General features: G+C 49.4%; 1 protein-coding gene across 11 annotated transcripts in view; it reads left to right on the forward strand.

The window, feature by feature from the left end:
* The window catches only part of AGAP1 (ArfGAP with GTPase domain, ankyrin repeat and PH domain 1), a 335,965-nt gene that overhangs the window by 54,415 nt on the left and 261,214 nt on the right, over positions 1 to 20,336 (forward strand). For 2 of the 11 annotated variants that reach the window (XM_064719059.1, XM_064719064.1), the window contains exon 1: positions 14,246 to 15,349. The exons of 5 other annotated variants lie outside the window; for them this stretch is intronic. In XM_064719059.1, coding sequence (XP_064575129.1) covers positions 14,359 to 15,349 — 991 coding nt within the window. In that variant the 5' untranslated portion in view covers positions 14,246 to 14,358. Of the gene's footprint in view, positions 1 to 14,243; positions 15,350 to 20,336 lie in introns of those variants that run through there. 4 more of the 11 variants (XM_064719063.1, XM_064719065.1, XM_064719060.1 and 1 more) reach the window with 4 other exon arrangements.

Genomic DNA, 20,336 nt, shown 5'->3' on the forward strand with positions numbered 1-20,336 from the left:
GTGCCAAGAGCAAACTATTTGACTTGGACATAAAAGCCATAATAAAAGCTGAAGGAGCATACTTGAAAATCCATTCCTGATAAGAAGGGAAGAGAAAATAAAGACATTCATTGTTGTTCAAGGTGGACAGGACTTGAATTCTTGAATGAATTTTTGACATAGTGCATTCTCTCTACTCAGGAAGGCAAATACACTATCTGCTCAGCTTTCATGTGTTAGAAATAATCTTAATTTTAGTCTTCAGCTTCAAAACCTGTCTTCTCTTTATTTTCTTGTGGTTGCCGGAATCCTTAGGACTCTTGTTCACAAAGCTTATTCCACACTGAGGTCATTAATTTGAGAGATTCTAAGACAAAACTTAATTTGAGAGATTCTGAGACAAAACTTAATTTCTGCTAAGTAATCCAGGCCATTAGCAATTGCTGTGGCTTGGAGCTGAAAGAACAGTTCAAATTAGGAGCAGCAGGGGGCTTAAGTTTTCTGTAATTATTTGCTTTTATAAGAAATTTGCTCAAGCCCCCTGTCTGGGGTATAAATGGAAGGATGCAGAGCATCATCCTTGTGCAATAATTTATTTGAGCCAGGATTCAAATACACATTGGGGGCAGTGTTTTGAGGTGCCAGAAATGGATAATAGTGGTTATTAATGTTTTTATGTTCTTGGTGGAGTCACAGAATGATGAAGGTTGTAACTTCTTTGTGTCTTGGGGATGTTGGGGTGAGGAAGGAAAAGAGGAGGTGCTTGAGGGTATTTTTCTGTTTTGTGTACACTGTACCCTGAGGGTTGGTTGCTCATTTTTCGTGATTTTTCATTTTCTTTTTCCTGTGGAGGGTTTTTGAATGAAGTGCCCCCTTTTCTGGGAACATTTCAGTAACTAAAAGCACATGACAGCAGACACTAAAAAAACGAAGAGCTTCAGATACTGTCAAACGGGATATCCCAGAGCTAAATTCCATGAGATGATAATGCATTGTGGTCAACACAGTTAAGAGAAAAAATAAGAAAAAACCAGCAAAAATTGGTTATTTCAGCTTAGGGATGGAGGAATACAGAGTTTGCAAGAACAGCCTCAGTTCCCAGTGTCCTCCTGTGTGCTGCAAGTTCTGCACTGTCACATGATGAAGGCCACCAAAAGGTTCTTTAAGGGAAATAAGGAAGAATCCAAGTGATTTGCTTGGAAAAGGAGCTGAACAGGCAGCTACATTCCATCTGCTGATGCAAGGAAGAGCAGACTTGCTGCAGATACTTACTTCAGAGTGGCACAGCATTATGGAAATGCAGGAAAAAAACCCAAACAAACCAATCTGTTGCACCAGGACATGTGAAACCTGGTATAAAATCCCAGAATGGTTTGAGTTGGATGGGACTTCAAAGCTCACCCAGTTCCACCCCCTGCCATGGGCAGGGACACCTCCCACTATCCCAGAGTGCTCCAAGCCCTGACATTTCCCCCTTGTGGCTGTAGGAGAGCCCTGAGCAACTCTGGCATGGCCAAAGTGTTCATCAGTGTCAGCTGATGGAGAGAAACCTCTGTGGGGTTCAAGTATTCACAGCAAAACAGGCTGAGGTTGTCCTTTAAAAGAGTCAGTGTTCTTTGTGTGTTGTCAGCAAACGTGTCAGTGAAAAGAATCCAGCATGAAATCAGTCACAAAATGAGTAGGCTTTGCTGTTTGGAAAGAAGGAATCTTGAGCTACAACTTCTTTTCCCCTCCCTCTTCATTTGATCTGGAATAAATACAGTACCTAGAGGACAGTCATGTTATGTCAGGTGTTAATAACAAATAATAGCTCCTGGCTTCCTGGTGAAATTCCTCTAATTCAGGTATTTTTTCTGTGATTTCTATTTTTTCTTTTTTTTTTCCGTTTTTTTGGAAGTAATTTTGATCATGTGCCTGAGGTTTGAAAGATGAAGTTGTCCAACATGGCTGAGAAGTATTTCGTAAGGGCCTTTGATTGCTGGCCTGCTTGCAGCATGTGAAATTTTTGACAGCAATCTCGATTGATTCTTCCATGTTCAATAATGTGTTCATTCCAATGGTATTTCCTGAGCAGCTGGGCTTGCTTAGCTTTGGAGCTAAAACAGCAGAAGCAAGGAAGTGAATTTTCCAGCCCCCTCCCCACCCCCCACCCCCTTTTTTTTAATTTTTTTTTTTTTGGCATGTTACAAAATTATGTTAATTTTTTTTTATTTTATCCTGTTAATGAAATGGCATGGAAACCATTGGAATAACAGGGGCAGGAGGAAATGGCACATTTTATAGCCCTGTGCATGGTGAAAGGGCTGGCTTCAGGAATTAGCTTCTCCTTTCAGAGCCAGACTAATCAAAATTCATATAGAGCTGTGTTTCCTGCTGGTCTCTGCCTTAATGAGTGCTTCTGTTTCAGGCAGATCTTCTGAAGTGCTAAAGGATGGGTTTTCTGCATTAGAACTAATGCTGGGGCTGCACATAACAGGCAGATTGTCCATTGAAATGCTGCTGAGCAGGAATGGGATGTGCAGAGTGGGATGTGAGGTGGTGAAGGGAGAATTTGTGTGCTCTTGTAGTGCATTGAGGCAAATCTGTGTATAAGAAGTTACTGCTAAGAAATGTATTTCCTCCATGGAAAATGCTGTTCTTGAGATTTTAATCTTTTGTTCAAGTGTTATTTTTGTCTGTTGATTAGAGACAGGCTGAACATAGAGAAATTTGGCAAACAGAAGGAATTACTCCCTGGGAGGGTGGGACACAGGGTGTCAGGGCAGCTGTGGCTGCCCCTGGATCCCTGGCAGTGCCAAGGCCAGGCTGGACAGGGCTGGAGCAGCCTGGGACAGTGGGAAGTGTCCCTGCAATGGCAGGGAGTGGAGTGGGGTGAGCTCCGAGTTCGCTCCCAACCCAACCCACTCTGATGTTACAATTCCAGATCTGTTGGAGCACTGCAGTGCTGGTGTTAAATGCATTTCCCAGCTGATCCAGGCTGGTGTTTGGATCTCTGCCTCCTGCCACTGTTGAGCATTGCTGCAGAGCTGGAGGGAGCAGCCCAGCCCCTGCAGAGCAGCTCCCTGGCTGCTCTCACACTGCACCTCCTGAGTTGGCTTGTGCACCCCAACACCTACAGCCCTCACTCCATTTAGACCAGAAATCATCCTCCTCAGGAGAATTCCTGCTCTAAAGGAGCCTCCCTTCTCTTCCCCTTGCCCAGTGGTGCCTCCATGCCCAAGGAGGTGTGCAGGTGTGGATGCTGGGCTGGGACAGACTCGAGCAAGCTGTGCAGGAGTTGAACCTGTTTGGCTTTGCTGCTTTGCATGGTTCATTTCAGCAGCCTGTCTGTGTCCTGCAGTGCCCCTTGGGTCAGTGCATGCTTTGCACAAAGTGCCTTACCCAGACCCACTCTCTTTGTGTTTTTTAGAACCTTTTTGGCTTCTCAGCTCGAGGCAGGCTTGAAAACACAGCCACTCAAGCTGGTTTCACATCACATTTTCTTTGCTGCTGTGCTGTGTTTATAAAGGGAGAAGCTTTTTAAAGAGTTTGGGTGATTGTTGGAAGCTTTTACAGACGTCATGGTGTGTTCAGTGGCAGAAAGGCATCGGGCAGGCTCTCAATGCAGGGCTTGCATAACACTGGGGTGCCTTCACTGAGGGCAGCACCTGAGGGTCAGGGCTGGCAGCAGCTCCCATCTCTCTGTCCTCAGCCACAAAGCCATGGTTGTGTAACCCACACAAAGCTGTGTACCCACAAAATACCCTGCAGAGACAGAGCAGTGGTGCTGTACAACCACAGAGTGGTTTGGCTTGGAAGGGACCCCAGAGGCCATGGAAGGCACACATCCCTCTGTCCCAGATTGCTCCCAGCCCTGTCCAGCCTGGCCTGGGGCACTGCCAGGGATCCAGGGGCAGCCACAGCTGCTCTGGGCACCTGTGCCAGGGCCTGCCCACCCTGCCAGGGAACAATTCCCAATTCCCAATATCCCATCTGTTCCTGCCCTCCTTTGACCTCAGAGGCCATAGCAGGGACGCCTCCCACTATCCCAGATTGCTCCAAGCCCTGTCCAACCTGGCCTTGGACTTTTTCAGGGGCAGCCACAGCTGCTCTGGGCACCCTGTGCCAGGCCCTGCCCACCCTGCCAGGGAACAATTCCTTCCCAATATCCCATCCATCCCTGCCCTCCTTTTGTTTAAAGGCATTCCCCTTGTCCTGTCCATTACCAGCCCTTGTGAAGTGTTGCTCTGCAGCCTTGTGCTAAGCCCCTTTCGTGTGCCCTGAGGTCTCCCTGAAGCCTGTGGGGAAGCCACAGTCCATTTCTGAGGTTGTAAAAGGGAGTGTGAAGTTGTGACTGCACCCCAAGCCTCTGTTCCTGAGGTAGGTCCAGGTTGAGCCTGTGGAATGTCTGTGTCCAGAATGGAACATCATAGCTGAGAGTCCGTGTAGATGAGCCCAGACCACCCTTCCCATTCCATTCCTGCGCCTTGCTTCGTTTTCTTGCCTGCAGTTAAAAAGCCCAGAGTCAGTCTGTGCTGTGTGCTGTGCCATTGGCTTTGCAGGGCAGTGCTGAGTAGGGGCAGCAGGTTAACCAGGCTCCCAAAGAGTGGCCCTGCTCAGGCTGTGCCAGGAGTGGTGTCACAGCACATCCTCCCTCCTCCTCACACTGATGGATCTCACCTTAATATTTCCTAAAAAATCCCTTTGCCAGGATTTCTTCTCCTGGGAAGATGAGAAGCCTCAGCTTCTCCATGTTCTACTCCTCTACAATGTAGTCTGGAGGTTGTTTATCCAAACATATTAATTGTTTTTAATTAATAGCCAATCACAGCCCACTGTGCTGGACTGAGTCAGTAATGAGTTTTTATTCATTCTTTTGTAACCTTCTGATGTTTCCTTTCTTTAAGATAGTTTTAGTATAGAATTGCATAGAATAGAATTGCATAGAATAGAATTGCATAGAATAGAATAGAATAATAAATCAGCCTTCTGAAAACATAAAGTCCAATTCTCATCTCTCACCTTGTCCTGAAAGCCTCACACCACCACTGATGGATCCAATGCTGTGCTTCTGGAATAATCCTTTTCCATAAACACAAACCCCTCTGTCTTCATGGCCCTTCAGAGCGTGCCCAGGCTTCCTGCAGATCATCCTGTGCCTGAGTGCTCACCTGGATCCTTGCTAGTGACAAATTCACCTGTTTCCAATAGTTGGGAGCTGAAAGTTCAGCCAAAAGTACTTTCTTGAGTTCTCTTTGCCTTGCTGCAGTGCAGTTGGAGTGTCTGGGTGATTTGAGGTGAAAAACAACCTGCCTAAAAATGAGGAGCCTGAGTAGCTGGCAGGCACCTGGAAATCTTCCTGCCTGTGAGAGGTACTGGAACACCACAAGTAATGAGCAAAAGGTGCAGTCCTGGGTTACAGCTGATGCTGCCTGTCACAATATTTGACTGTGCCAGAGAGGGGATTAAAGGAAATGTATGATAGCCTGAGTTTAAAAAGCATTTAGCTTCTAAAAAAAAAAGACATGAGATCCAAAATGAGGTAAGAGATTTGAGATTTGCAGTGTTTCTTGTGGAGCAAACATGGCTTGACATGAGTGCATTATCTGTTAATAAATACGTGTATTTACGGTGAGCTCCCAAAGCAGTGGTGTGCACAAACCTGGGCTGTTGGCAGCCCCCTCAGGGAAGGCTGGCTGTGCAGGAAGATGAGTTTTCTTGCACTTTATTCCTGGAATCTGTGTCTGCCAGCGGCTGGGAGGGCAGGGAGGTGACAGGAGCAGCCCTTGGAGCTGCTGGATCAGCTGATGCTTTCCCCAGCATCCCTGGGATGGCTGAGCTGCCCTGCTGCTGTCTGTCTGTCTGCGTGTCTGTCTGGCTCAGGAGATGAAAGGGGCAGCAAGCAGAGCTCCTGGCTGGCACTGGCAGCATGCTTAGAAGCAAATGAAAGTCACAGAATTCTCATTTCTGCGGTCACCCCTGTGAATGAAGGCAGATCTGTGCTGGCAGCTGGGATTGGAGTGGAAGCAGAGCCTTGGGATGCCCTGAGGGAATGGCTTTAGCATTGGCTGCTCCATCCCCAAGGCCCTGGGTGTTGGGCAGGATGAAACAAGAAAGCTTTATAAATATGATTGCTTGGCAAAAGGTTTTGAGAATATGGAAACTATAAGTGAGATTGAAATGAAAGCAACTTTTGAGATATTTTAGTTGCTGAAAAATAACAATGTGACCAGTTGAATGTAATCTCTTTTGGAGGAAACAATTCTTTTTGTAAGTAGGTAGGTTTAAGAGTTAGAGTAGGCTTTGCAGCTTAGTAAATGGGGTTCAAAGAATAAGATTTAGGGTTTAAAATGTAAATATAGTATGGTAATGTAGTGATTCTTATAAGTTGTATAGAATTGTTATAGGATATGTATGTTGTAGTAGATTAGTTAATGAGAATTTGAATATTTGACAATATTCAAATATTTCTATAAGTTGTATAGAAATGTTATAGGATATGTATGTTGTAGTAGATTGGTTAATGAGAATTTGAATATTGAAGATGATTTATTGTATTGTAACGAGAACTTTAGTTTCGTTTCGCGCTCTCTTATCTCTCTTCTCTCTTCTCTCTCTTTGCTCGCTTTTGCGTTTTTCTTCGCGCTCTTTTCTTTTTTTTGTCCCTTTGTCTTTTCTTTTGTACTTTTTTACTTTCTCTTTTCTACATGCTCTCTGCCCTTAAACTTTTGCCTTTAACTTTCTTACACTGTAAGTTTCTCTTCTCTCGGCAGAATGATAAACCAAGTTTATAGAAGTACAAATCAAGTTTTGTGTCTATAATTCAACAGTGTGGCTCTCAGGACAACAAGCTTTAGTGTCTTAGCTTGAAGTATTAATAGGGAGTTTCTATGATCTCTTTCATTTTTCCTGTTTTATTTTTGCTGCTTCAGTTAAATACAACAGAAGGATACAACTCCTCTGTCAGATGATGTGATGTAGAAAAACCTGTATTTAAAATGGGCAAGTGAATCTCACATTAATTCTTTGGATGCCTCTTTGTTCAGTGAGAAGATAAGTGAGGACCACCCTGGTTTATTCAGCGAAAATCCAGCTGCAGTCAGGTGTGTTGTTTGTTTTTAAGCTGATGGATGGGCACAATATATTAATTTTAACAGCTCCATCAGCTTGGGGGCAGAAATCAAAAGGATGATTTCAGTCATGCAGAAGAATTCAAGAGGTTTTGTGCTCTTTCCCTTTAAAAAAGGGGGGGTTGTTCTGCTCTTTTAAGTAAATTGCAGGGATCAAACCTGCTATGCCTGGACATCAGAAATTTTATGGAATTTGGAATTTGCTTGAAGATAATTTTAAAGAAATAATAATGCTAGCATGTGTCATGGTTTGAAACAAATCATAACTGACTTGGCTTCATTTTTTTCCATTTCACATAAAGATGAGTGATCCCTACCCTCATCTTTAATGAATTAATATGAGTCAAAGGTATTTCATTATTGTATTTATAAAATAATGTAGTCTTATGAAGCAAGAGCCTTTTAGACTATGAAGTACATAATTGATGTGAAAGGAAGCATCATCATCCATGCTGAGACATGAAAATCAAAATTATTGTGACTTTTATTATCCCATGTGGTGGAATGTCCCTGGCAATAAGGCATGGTCTTCCTGGAGAAGCGATGCCAAACATCTTACCTCTCTCCTGGTGGGACAAACTATGGAGGTGCGTTTTTACTGTGCATCCCATGTGTCACTGTCACATTTCCTGAAAAATCCCTTCGCCAGGATTTCCTCCTGGGAAGCTGAGAAGCCTCAGAGATGAATGAAAACAACAATTATCTGATTGCTGCTGCTGTGTTTGCTGCTTGGGAATGTGGCCTGGACATTGTTTACCAACAGGTGAATGTTTGATTGGTTCCATGTGAATTGTTATTAATTAATGACCAATCACAGCCAGCTGTGTCAGACTGAGGAGTCAGTCACCAGTTTTTATTATTCACTCTTGCTAAGCCTTTGGTGTGTGTCCTTTCTGTATTCTTTAGTATAGTTTTAGTATAGCATAAATGATATGATATAATGCAATATAATATAATGTAATGTAATGCGATATAATGTAATGTAATGTGATATGATGTAATGTAATATAATGTAATGTAATATAATATAATGATTATACTATAAATTAGATATTAATATAATTATATTCTAGATATATAATTTATATATTGATATATTTATATTAATATAAATATTGTATTGTATTATATTACATGAGATTACATTACATCATATCACATGATATGATATGATATGATATGATATGATATGATATGATAATCAGCCTTCTGGAGTCAGATCCCTCACCTTGTCGTGGGCACCTCACAGACTCAGCACCCATGGCCCCTATTCCCTTTCCTGCTCAGCACCCAGTGTTTTTAGGGCAGGACTGTGCTTTCCTTGTGCTGGCAGTGGGATCAGTACTGGTGCCCAGTGCTGCCCTGGTGCTGGCAGCCCCTGCTGTGTGCTTTGTTGGGAGATGTCTGTGTCGTTCACGTGAGCAGAGAAGCGCCTGCATGCCCTGCGGCGCGTTTAATGGCCAAGTGCAGGGAGCCAGGAGAGCACAGCTCAGTGCCCTAATGCAGCCCCCAGCCTGGGCTCTGTGCTGCTGCTCCCCTGCAGCACAGTGTTGTTCTGGTGCACATGCCCTCTCCTGTGTGCTGCTTGGGCACCGATCCGTGCTGACAAACTGCGGCTGCAGCGCGGCCTCTCCGCGAGACAAACGGGCAATCCTGGCCAAATTGCTCCTCACAGCTGCTCAGGTGACCCAGTTTTGTCTTCCACAATCGCTTTGTCAAAGGAACCACTACTTGGAGTGTTCTATAGTGTGAGGGTGTTTGCAGGGGTCTTAGGGTGAGGGAAGAGATGAGAATGTTGACTCCATGTTTCAGCAGGCTTGATTTATTATTTTATGATATATATTACATTAAAACTATACTAAAAGAATAGAAGAAAGGATTTCATCAGAAGGCCAGCTAAGAATAGAATAGGAAGGACTGATAACAAAGGTTTGTGGCTCAGATTCTCTGTCCCAGCCAGCTGACTGTGATTGGCCATTAATTAGAAACAACCACATGGGCCAATCACAGATGCACCTGTTGCATTCCACAGCAGCAGAGAATCAATGTTTACATTTTGTTCCTGAGGCCTCTCAGCTTCTCAGGAGGAAAAATCCTAAGGAAAAGATTTTGCATAAAATATGTCTGTGACACTATAGTTGAAGGTGCAGTCTGCAAGAATGGGAACATTTAGGGCTGCTTTTCTTACCAAAAAAAAGACAAGGCAATGAAGTGTCCAATAAAATCCAAAACATGGGCATACAAACAAACAGCTTCACAGGACTTGTATCCCTGAAAGGTTTTGACAAACCTGTCCAGTCTGTCTCAGCATGGAAATGTTTATTCTGAGATGCTGCTGGTGTATAGGAGGCGTTTCACAGAATCCCAGAATTGTTCAGGTTGGAAAAGACCTTTAAGATCAGCAAGTCCAACTGCTCTTTCTCAATGTCTGGGCTTTTACATTTGTAAATTGGCAGATTGTGTTAGATCTGCTGGCAGAATGTGAAACACCTGTAAGGAAATAAGAACAAGGAATCAAAGAATGATGATTATAATTATTTTTGCAAAGAGTTCTTGGGAAAAGAGAAGATGCAGGGCCTATTTTGCATCACTTGGAGGGACACAAGAAGTGTTGGCTTTACAAAGTCAGCAGCAGCAGTGTTAGCTGCTCACAGTGACCTTGCTGTGCAGCTGCTGGGGAGCAGGAATGCTCCTCCTGCCAGCGGGGTCATGGCTGCAGTTGTTGATGGAGAGCAGGCAGTGAGTGCTGGGGATGTGAAACTCAGCTCCAGAACATCCTCGGGGTGGGCGTCAGGGGATGGAGTGTTCAGAGAGCTCCCTCTGCTCTCCCTCTGAGCACACCAGCTTTGCTGGAGGCTTTCTGAAGGTGTGTTTGAGACACCTGTGTTTCACTGATTGAAAAGAAATTCTCATTGCTGAGAACTGTGAACCTCTAAATTCTGGTAGAGAGCTTACCCTGCGTGGGAAATGGCAGAGGTGCCTTTTCCTGACTGCATGAGATGCAGGGTTTCCATGGTTCTACTTTCCAGTGTGGCCACACTGGAGGGACAGCAGGACATTGTCAGACACAATCCCCTGGGTTCTGTGACCTTGGCAGAGGGTCACGGAGCAGTCTGCAGTGCTGGAACGCTGTGGGACGAACGGAGGGTGTAACCCCTGTTCCCCAGCCCCCGGAGAGGCTGCCAGCCTGCAGAGCCCGGTGTTTGTGGAGCCTGTGCATCCTGCTCTGCTCCTGCAATGATGAAAGGTGAGCGGGAGCGGCTGCGAGGGCCCTTCAGGACACACGGCGCAGGCTGCGAGCCAAAGGCCTTGTTTGCCTTGGCTGCCGTGCCTCTGGCTGCTCCTGCCCCGGGCCCGAGGGACTTCTCCCGTTCTGGGAGCGGATCTGTGCTAATTGCGGGCCGGCAGGAGCGGCGGGGGCCGGGCTCGGGATGCTGTGCTCGGGACACCATCCATTCCTCGGCTGGGGCAGCATCCATCCCCCGGCTCTGTACAGCATCCATCCCCCGGCTCCGTACAGCATCCCATGGCTCTGTACAGCATCCCCCGGCTGGGGCAGCATCCATCCCCCGGCTCTGTACAGCATCCCATGGCTCTGTACAGCATCCCCCGGCTGGGGCAGCATCCATCCCTCGGCTGGGGCAGCATCCATCCCCCGGCTCTGTACAGCATCCCCCCGCTCTGTACAGCATCCCCCCGCTCTGTACAGCATCCCCCGGCTCGGGACAGCATCCCCCGACTGGGGCAGCTTGGAGCCTGTCCGGAATATTCAACATATCATCCCTTGAGCCGTGAATTAGCTCCCTGCTCTGAGCTAACCCGCTGTTAAAGCAGATTCCTCTAGTGTGTCTGGCCGCGGGGAAGGGGGATGGCAGGACCACCAGGTGATGGTGGGCTTTGCACCAGCGGCTGCAAAACAGCTCGTCCTGTTTACAGGAAGCCTTACAAGAAGTTGTAGGGTGGTAAGTTGTGATGAGTAGCAGCAGAGCAACCTTGGAGTACCACTCAGTGCCCGTAGGAAGAGCTGCAGCAGCAGCAGCATCCCCAGGGATGATGGATGCCGCCGTTCCCGCCCCGGTGCGAGCGGAGCGGGATGCGGGGAGCAGGGCGGTGTGGGATGCTCCGGAGAGGGCTGCAGGAATGTGCCGGCTGTTTGTGTGCGCCTAAAGTGGTTCCTCTGGAGGGGTCTGTCACGCCGGGAGGATGAAAAATGGTTGATCCCGCTCCGGGTGAGGGGGCTGCGCTCCCGCGCGGCGCGCTGCAAAGCGCGGCCTGGATCCGGAGCCGGGATCAGCCCCGCACGCTCCAGCGCTGGTGGATTACAGATCTGGATCTTGAGGAAAACATAAACAATTTTTCACTCTCAGGCTCATATTTTGTAATAGGTCTTTCTTTCCCCTGTCTCTTCCCTGTGATGGACTTCACAGGGGTTCTTGGATGAGAGAAGAGATGAGGATCTGACTCCATGTTTCAGGAGGCTTGATTTATTATTTTATTATATATATTACATTAAAACTATACTAAAGGAATAGAAGAAAGGATTTCATCAGAAGGCCAGCTAAGAATAGAATAGGAAGGAATGATAACAAAGGTTTGTGGCTCAGATTTTCTGTCCCAGCCAGCTGACTGTGATTGGCCATTAATTAGAAACAACCACATGGGCCAATCACAGATCCACCTGTTGCATTCCACAGCAGCAGATAATCATTGTTTACATTTTGTTTTTGAGGCCTCTCAGCTTCTCAGGAGGAAAAATCCTAAGGAAAGGTTTTTCCATAAATGGTGTCTGCGACACTTCCCTTTGGGTTTTTTTCGTTGGAATTGACATTTTGGGTGTCAGAGAAATGGAGAATTGTGCCATCATTCTATGGCAGTAAGCAACATTTAGAAGGGACTGGAAATTTCTTTTCAGGCTGGCCAAGGGAGACCTCTTAGAATCCCAGGGACATTAAATATCACCTTGTTCCAGCTCTCTGCCGTGGGAAGGGACACCTTCCACTAGAGCAGGCTGCTCCAAGCCCCTGGTCTTGAATCCATGTGTGCTGATGATGCAGGTGCTGCTCTATTCCATGGTGAACAAAGCTAAGAGGAACAATCAGTGTTAATTAGTCAGCGTTAAAGACAACACTGATACCTGGAGAAAGGAGCTAAATCAGGAATTGTCTGTGCTAACAGAGCAGCAGTGTGTGGGATCAGTGTCCCTGAGAAATGGGTGTGTGCAGAGGCTGGGAGCAGAGCATCCCTGATTGCTGTGTCAGAGTCCAGCCTCCCCCTGGAGCTGCTGCTGGGGCTGTGCCCTCCCCACATGTGCCTCCAGGTCTGTTCCTCCCTCCAAGGGAGGTCAGGCCCTCACAGCTGCCCCCATCCCTGCGGATTTCAGACCTGTAGATGTGGCTCTTGGGGTTTAGTGGTGGAAGTGGCAGTGCTTTTCTACCTTTTTACACCTGCTTTTTTATCGCTTTTGGCCCTCACTGGCATTGGTGAGGGATGTTTGGATTGTAGACGTGGGAGGGAGGTGCAAGGCAGCTGCAGGTGATTTTTCAAGCCTGACTTTTTATGGGATGTTAGCATGAAACCTAAACACATTTTTTCTATGGTTGTGTAATTTTTTTTTTTTCTGCCAGCCTGGTTTGTGAGTGACTAAGAGCGGGCATTTACTGGTTGTTAATGACCTCAGCATCCCTGCAAAGGCGCTGGCAAGTGGGTGTGAAAGGGGGTGTGTGCACCACGCCCTGCTCCAGCTGTGCACCAGAGCCAGGTTCTGATGAAACCGCTGCTCGGGAAGGGTTCTTGCATGACTAACCACTCCAGTAATGGGCTTGGTAATCGTGCAGAGTGTTGCTGTGAACAAACATTTATTAAGGAGGGTCACAGATAAAAAAGTCAATCGGTTCTGGGTCGTTTTGAGTGTTTTTGAGGAGGAAGTGTTGCCTCAGATGCAGAATGAGCTGAGATCTGAGCTCACAGTGTGGTCCAAGCTGGTGAGCAGCACACACCTTGCCTTTTCATGGGCCTGGATAAATCCTGGATCCCATTAACAGGTATAATTATCCCAAAAGGCAGGTGATGGCAGACTTTGCAGTGGTGTCCAGCGCCAGGTTGAGGAGCAGTGGCCACAAACCACGAGAAGTTTCACATCAACACAAGAGAGAACTTCAGTATATTGAGGATGGCAACAGGCTGCTCACATCAACACGAGGAATAACTTCAGTATATTGAGGATTGGAACAGGCTGCTCACATCAACACGAGGAATAACTTAAGTATATCAAGGATGGGAACAGGCTGCTCAGGGAGGCTGGGCGGGTTTCCCTCTCTGGAGCCACTCCAGCCTCACCTGGCTGTGCTCCTGTGAGAACACAAGCGTGTTCAAGGTAACCCTGACTGGCCAGGGACTTGCACTGGCCTACCTGCAGAGGACAATTCTGTGCTGCTGGCAGGGAGGTGTGATGCCCATCCCTTTCCCGAGAGGACCCGGCTGAGGGAACCCTGGTGCCGCTGGCAGGGAGGTGTGATGCCCATCCCTTTCCCGAGAGGACCCGGCTGAGGGAACGCTGGTGCCGCTGGCAGGGAGGTGTGATGCCCATCCCTTTCCCGAGAGGACCCGGCTGAGGGAACGCTGGCGCTCTGTGTCGCCGCTCCGGGCGGGCGGGACTCCATGCCGGCTCTTGGCGGCTGCCGGTGCCGCACTCGGGCCCCGCCGCTCCGCTGCGCGCTGCCCGCCCCGGGGCGTGCGCCGGGCTCCGGCACCGCCGGCTCCGCTCCCGCCGGCCCTTCCCGCGCCCGCCGGACCCGCCGCGGATGCTAATCGGATTTAGCCGGCCCAGAGAGCAGGGAGAAACCCGGCCGGGTCCGCGGCCGTGCGGCCGCGCTGTAAACAATGAGCTGGGAAGCGGCTGCCGTGCCGTGAGGAGCGGAGCGGGGCTCCGCGGGAGGAGGATGCGTGCCGCGCCGTGGATGTGAGCCGTGCCGTGGATGTGAGCCGTGCCTCGGCGCCTCTCTGGGATGCCGCTGCCATGGACGCCGGCCGCCGGCGGGGAGCGCGGCCGGAGCCCAGCCTGACCCCGCCGCAGAGCGGGGTGTGACACCGGAGCTTTTTTTTTTTTTTATTACTATTTATTTATTTCATTATTTTTTTAAACCGGGTTGCAGTGGATTGTGGCTCTGCGTTTCCAGCGATTCTCCATCCGTCCATCCATTCATCCATCCATCCATCCGTCCGTCCGTCCGTCCGTCTCGGCGCCGATGCCCGCCTGAAGGGCAGAGCCATCATGTACCTCCTGGACAGCAGCGAGCCGCCGGCCGCCGCCTCCTCCCCCGAGAGGATGCAGCGGGGCACCCCGCAGAGGAAGACGGTGTACCGCATCTCCGTGACCATGGTGAAGAAGGAGCTGCTGGGGCCCGAGAGCGGCCGCGCCGGCCCCGAGCTGCCCCGGCGCGGGCGGAGCCGCCCGCCGGGCTCCTCCAGCCTCACCAGGGCCGGGCTGCTGCTGCTGGAGGAGGAGGAGGGCGAGGAGGAAGGCGAGGAGCGGGACAGGGTGCCCAGCCCCTGCGGCTTGCGCACCTTCCGGACGCTGAGCACGGGGCAGCTGGAGCTGGGCCGCCTCAAGGTGCCCCGGAGAGCGGCACCCAGCGCCGGGCCCGGAGCGGCCGCGGCCGCCGCATCCCCGCCCGGGCAGCAGGAGACGGACGAGGCCGGGGGGCCCGGGGAGGAGCCGGGCCCGGCGGAGCGGGGCCACAGCCCGCGGCGGCACTCGGGGCTGCTGCGGCGCAGCTTCAGCTTCAGGCACTGGAGCGGCGGCGTTGCGGAGCCGGCCCGGGTGCGGCGGCACAGCAGCTCCGGCTGCCTGCCCGGGCCGCCGCCGCCGCCCTCGCCGCCCGCCGCGCTGCCCGCAGAGCCCCCCGAGAAGCGCAACACGCTGGACGTGGGCGAGGTGCTGAGCCAGGCCGAGCCGCTGTCCCGGCTGGAGCGCTGGGAGCGCAGCAAGAGCAAGAACCGGACCCTGGATAACAGCGACCTGCAGCGGCTCTCGGAGCGCCTCGGCCGGGAGGGCCCCGCCGGCGGCAGCGAGCACCGCCTGCTGCGCTTCTTCAGCGGCATCTTCGCCCGCAGGGACGGGCCCGCCGCCCTCTTCGGCAGCCCCCACGGGCGCTCCCCCCGCAGCAGCTTCTCCAGGTCCAGGGCTTATTTCAGCAGCCTCAGGAGAGCCGCCGTGGAGATGCAGTCCAGCTCCGAGAGCATCAATGGGTCTCCCCAGAAAGGTGCCCGTCCTTGTCGCCTATGGGTGCTCGGGGATGGACGGTGGGGTTAGGGGGCTGCTGGGTGCGAGGAGAGGGAGATGCTGCGCTGGGCTACATCAGGGTGGGGAGGCACACACAGAGCAGCTGTGGCTGCCCCTGGATCCCTGGAAGGCTCCAAAGCCAGGTTGGATGGAGCTTGGAGCCCCCTGGGCTATTGGAAGGTGTCCCTGCCGTGGCAAGGGACCTGGAACGAGATGATGTTTAAGGTCCCTTCCAGTCCACACCATTCCTAATTCTATGGATGCAGTGTGCTTTGAAGCACATGGTAGTGCAGCTGTGCAGAGTGCAGGTCAGGCTGTGCGTCCTCCTGAACCAAAAATCCCTCTCTGGGGTGATTGGCTGTGCGTTCTAGGATGGATGAGCGAGGCAAGTGTGGCTTGTTTAATTATGGAATAGAAGCTGGTCTGGAGTGCTGCTGTATATAGGTCACTGGGTGGCCCAGTGCTGCACAGGCTGGGACTTTCTCCTTTTGGAAAGGCTTCTGTAATCTGAAGGATGGGTTGTGTTGGTTAGAAATGGGCACTGCTGGAGAAGTGAATGAATACTGGTGCAAATGTCTCATAAATCCTAAACATTCATTGTAGTAAAAGAGCTTGAACCGAGTTAGGTATTTTTGGAAAACACAGTACAGTCTCAGAAGCCGCACTCTTTGAATTATTATATTATTTGAGTCATTTTATATAGCTGTGTACAAATTAGCCAGAACGTTTCTAGTCTAGGTGGAAATCAGATAGGGAATTCTGGGGGTTTGTGAATCCCTCAGATAGAAGAAAAACTTGAAGGAGATCCTTGCTGTGGGATGGAGGTGCCTTGCTGTGGGGTGGCAGGGAAGAGCTGACGAGCTGCTTTCCGTGAGGAGCTGCAAGCACCCCGGTATCGCTGCCTGGGACGTGCCAAACCAGAAATGCTGGTTGTGGAGCTTCATTGTGAGCCAGTGCTTTCCTCCAGCTGTGCTCTCAGATCTTTAATATCTGTGATGAAACATTTAACCAGCAATTACAGTCCCCTTTGAGCACCAAGTGCTTATCAGGTGGCAAATGATCTCCGAGTTGCTGCTTTTCTGAAAAATACAATTCCAAATTAGATTAAGCTTTCATAAGGGCCCAGGTACAGCAGAGGATGGTGTGGAGTGTGGTTTATTGGGGAAAGCAATAACTTGCTGTCAGCTCTTTCCCTATGCAGAGCTCCTGCTGCGAGTGGCGTGTGCCCAGAGTCTGAGGCACCAGGAGCAGAGCCAAATATTTAGACCTGGTAGCTGAGGACTGTAAGGTTTTATTGATGTGGAGGCATTCATGTGGGCTTGGAATAATCCTGACGGAAATTGTGGGCTGCCCTTGGTTAAAGTTCAAGGTAACCACGACAGGGAATTACTTCATGGGGCTCTTGGTGCCTGTGCTGTGGCAGCACACCCCAGCTCCTGCTCTGGGAGCACAGTCCTGCCAGCCTGGGAGGAGACCTCAGTTAATCAATAACTCTTGGTAAACAGCACTGAGATGTTCCAGAGAGGTTCTTCTGTGCGTGCCACCACCTAATCTGTCTGGGGCAAGGATTCCTTTGCCCAGAACGAGTCCCAGTGGTGTGGCTGCAGTAGCAGCAGTGTGGCAGCCTTGTGTTATGGGTTAGCAGGCCTGGTGTGCTCCATTTCCTTCCCTTTTTCCATAAAACTGCAGCTTGTGCACAGCTCCAGCTGGTGCTCATTGGCGACTGTTAGAAAGCTGAACTTGAACTAATTTGTCTTTAATTTCTCCTACTGTATGTTAAGAAATATATTTAATTAGTTATTACAATTAGCATGCCAAATATATTTTAATATTCTACGGTTGGAACAAGCTGCTGGTTGGCCAGAACTTGGTTTTTTTGCCTCTTTGAGTTGATGTGGAGTTGGTGTGCTCCTGACAGTCCTGTGCACAGATTCTGGACCAAACCTTAATTTCAGTGTGGGTTTTATTCCCAGAAACTTGAAGAAATTCTTGGCTGTGAGGGTGGGCAGGCCCTGGCACAGGTGCCCAGAGCAGCTGTGGTTCCCTGGCAGTGCCCGAGGCCAGGCTGGATGGAATTGGAGCAGCCTGGGACAGTGAAAGTTGTCCCTGCCATGGCAGGGGTGGGATGGATGAGGTTTAAGGTCCTTCCCAACCCAAACCAGGCTGTGATTTTATGATTTTACACTTGTTTCCCTTGTGGCCTTGGTATTCTCTGTGTTTGCTGCTGTGAATGAGTTATTTGATCTTTTTACTTGCAACAAAAAGCCTGCCCAGGGTTTTAAGAGAAAGTAGAAGTTTAAAGAAATGTTGCTTGTTGGCATTTTTAACCTTCAAATATTCACCTGGGTACTGCAATATCTGCTTGGATGATATTTCCTGAAAAGAAATACCTTACTTTACCTACCACAGTCAGGTGTAACATAGCTTTGGACAAGTTTTTAAGCAGAAGAGTCAAAAATTTTTAAATCTACATGTTTTTGATGTTACTGAGTGTGACTTAGCTGTGGAGTCAGTAAAGGTTGATTTTTGGCTGGGATCAGTCAAGAGTCTCAGTAGTTATTCAAAAGCCTTTTCCTTTCCTACCTGCAAACCCCATTTGCTCTGATATTGTTGGCCTCAAATCTTATGCAAGTAACAATTCCCAAAGCTTGCAAGGGGAAGCAGGGGATCCATTTATTTGAAGGAAGAAAGGTTTTCTGTGTGCATGACCACTATCCCCAGAGGCAGAAACTCCCATAAACTTCAAGCCAGAGGAGTTATTTTTGCCTTAAACCATTTAGAAGAAGTCCTTAAGGGGAATGTCATTCCTCATCTAAACTTTTTTCTCCTTGAAGTTTTCATTATTCTTTCCTGGTGAGAGGAACCCTCTCTGCTCTGGAGGAAGAGGAGGAGGATGGCCCTGAGGCCGAGGGTGGTGTTAAAACAGTTCCTTTTTCAGTGGTTCTCACTTGCTGCTTTTGGTCTGAGATAAGTTTGTTTGAATAACCTCTCTTTGGGATACACTAAGCAGATTTGAGTATCAAAATTGTTGACTATCAAAAAGAGTATCATTATAATATAATAAATGCTCTTGTGAGGGTTTTTCCCCCGAGGTTTTAGAGGAGTTAGTTTTAAGCTCTTATCTCAAATTCTCTGCAGCTTAGAGTCGTGGGAAGCAGGGGGAAGCTGCTGAGTGATCTCTGCTGGAGGCCTCCAGCCTTTTCCTTGCAAAGCTCCACTTGAGATAATTCCTGTTAGTTCTGTGTCATCTCCTTGCTGCCCTGGCCCCTGCTCTGCTGTGCTGCTGGCACCCCCATGCTGGGCATGGATGGCTGGGCACAGGCCTGGAGCTCATGGGATTTCAGCAAATGCACTGGGACTGGTGCTCTGTGCCTCCCTGGCACGGAGCTGCAGCTTTGTGGGGCTCTGCTGCCATCAGCGTCATCTTTTTCACCTGATTGCATGAAGTAAAAGCCCCCTAGCACTCTTTCAGCTGTTTCAGTTCTTGAGAGTGTTGTCTGGAGGTTGTTATGAAAATAAAACCCTGCAGATAAACGGATTGTAGTTGGGGTCAAGCATTTTCAAGCATTGTCTAAGAGTTTTTTTATTTTGTTACTTATTGGGTAGGTCTTGTGTCAAGCAAAATGAATGCCAGCTGCACTGATAGAGGCAGGTGATTAAGAACTGAACTGGTATTAAGGTCACTGGCTGAATTAGAGAATGAGATGGATTAATGTGTGCACAATATTGAAGGATGTGCCAGCTGCTAGCAGCCATGGTCTTTGTTTTTCCCTTAAAATTGAAAAGAAATGTAGAATTTTAATGCCTCTGCTATAAAGTTGGCAGTTAACTGCCTTATGGCAGTAATAGGTAACTTTGTTGGGGCAGATCACTGAATATTTCTGCAAAGTGTTGTGCAGGCATTCATCTCCATTGCCTCCCAAACTGAGCCCTGTAAATTGAATTAGTGCTCTGTTGTTTTGCCAGAGATCTGCCTGTTCCTTGTTTACCACTCCAGGTAACCACGTGTGGTCTCGTGCAGATGACCAAAGCAAAGCTTGCACAAGGAAAAGCAACATTCAGAACACAAAATTCCTTTTCCTTTCCTCCTAATTCCTTGCCCTGAGCCTGAGATTGCTCAGTGTGAGGAGAAGCCAAGTGCCAGGTCCTGTCCCTGCAGCACCCCAGGCTCAGGGAAGGGTGGCTGGAAAGGTTCCTTAAGGAAAGCACCTGGAGCTGAAAATGGGACCAGGTGGGCAGGAGACCCCCAGGCTGTGCCAGGGCCGTGGTGTGACACCCCCAGGGCAGGGACTGTCCCCAGGGCAGGGCCAGCCCTGGGCACTCACTGCCAGAGGGACCCTGAGGGGACACTGGAGAATGGCCAGGGCAGGGAATGGAGCCCCAGGAGGGGCTGAGGGAGCTGGGCAGGGGCTCGGCCTGGAGCAAAGGAGGCTCCAGAGGGATCTTTTCCCTCTCTGGAATTCCCTGACAGGAGGGGACAGCCTGGGGCTGTGCTCCAGGGAACAGGGACAGGAGCAGAGGGAACGGCCTCAGGCTGGGCCAGGGCAGCCTCAGGGTGGGCACAGCAGGAATTTCTCCATGGAAAAGGCTGTCAAGCATTAGAAGGGGCTGCCCAGGGAGGTTTGGAGTGCCCATCCCAGGAGGTGTCCCAGGAATGCCTGGATGTGGCACTCAGAGCTCTGAGCTGGTGACAAGCTTGGCATCAGTCACAGGTTCAGCTCAATGGCTCTGGAGAGCTTTTCCAACCTGGAGGATTCTGTGATTCTGAGGAACATGGGGCTCCTCTGGAACTCTCTGCTCCTCCTGGTGATTTTACAGTTGCTGGTTTTTCAGAGGTGGGGTCTGTGTGTGAGGTGGCAGATGAGCTTTTCCCTGAGACCAGAGGGAGGTTTCTAGTTGCTCACAGATGCTGCATGACCTGGCTGCAGTTCTGTGCTGGATGAAATGGTCATTTTGATGAAATCACT

This window comes from Zonotrichia leucophrys, chromosome 7, assembly GCF_028769735.1.
Source record: "Zonotrichia leucophrys gambelii isolate GWCS_2022_RI chromosome 7, RI_Zleu_2.0, whole genome shotgun sequence".
Lineage (NCBI taxonomy): Eukaryota > Metazoa > Chordata > Aves > Passeriformes > Passerellidae > Zonotrichia > Zonotrichia leucophrys.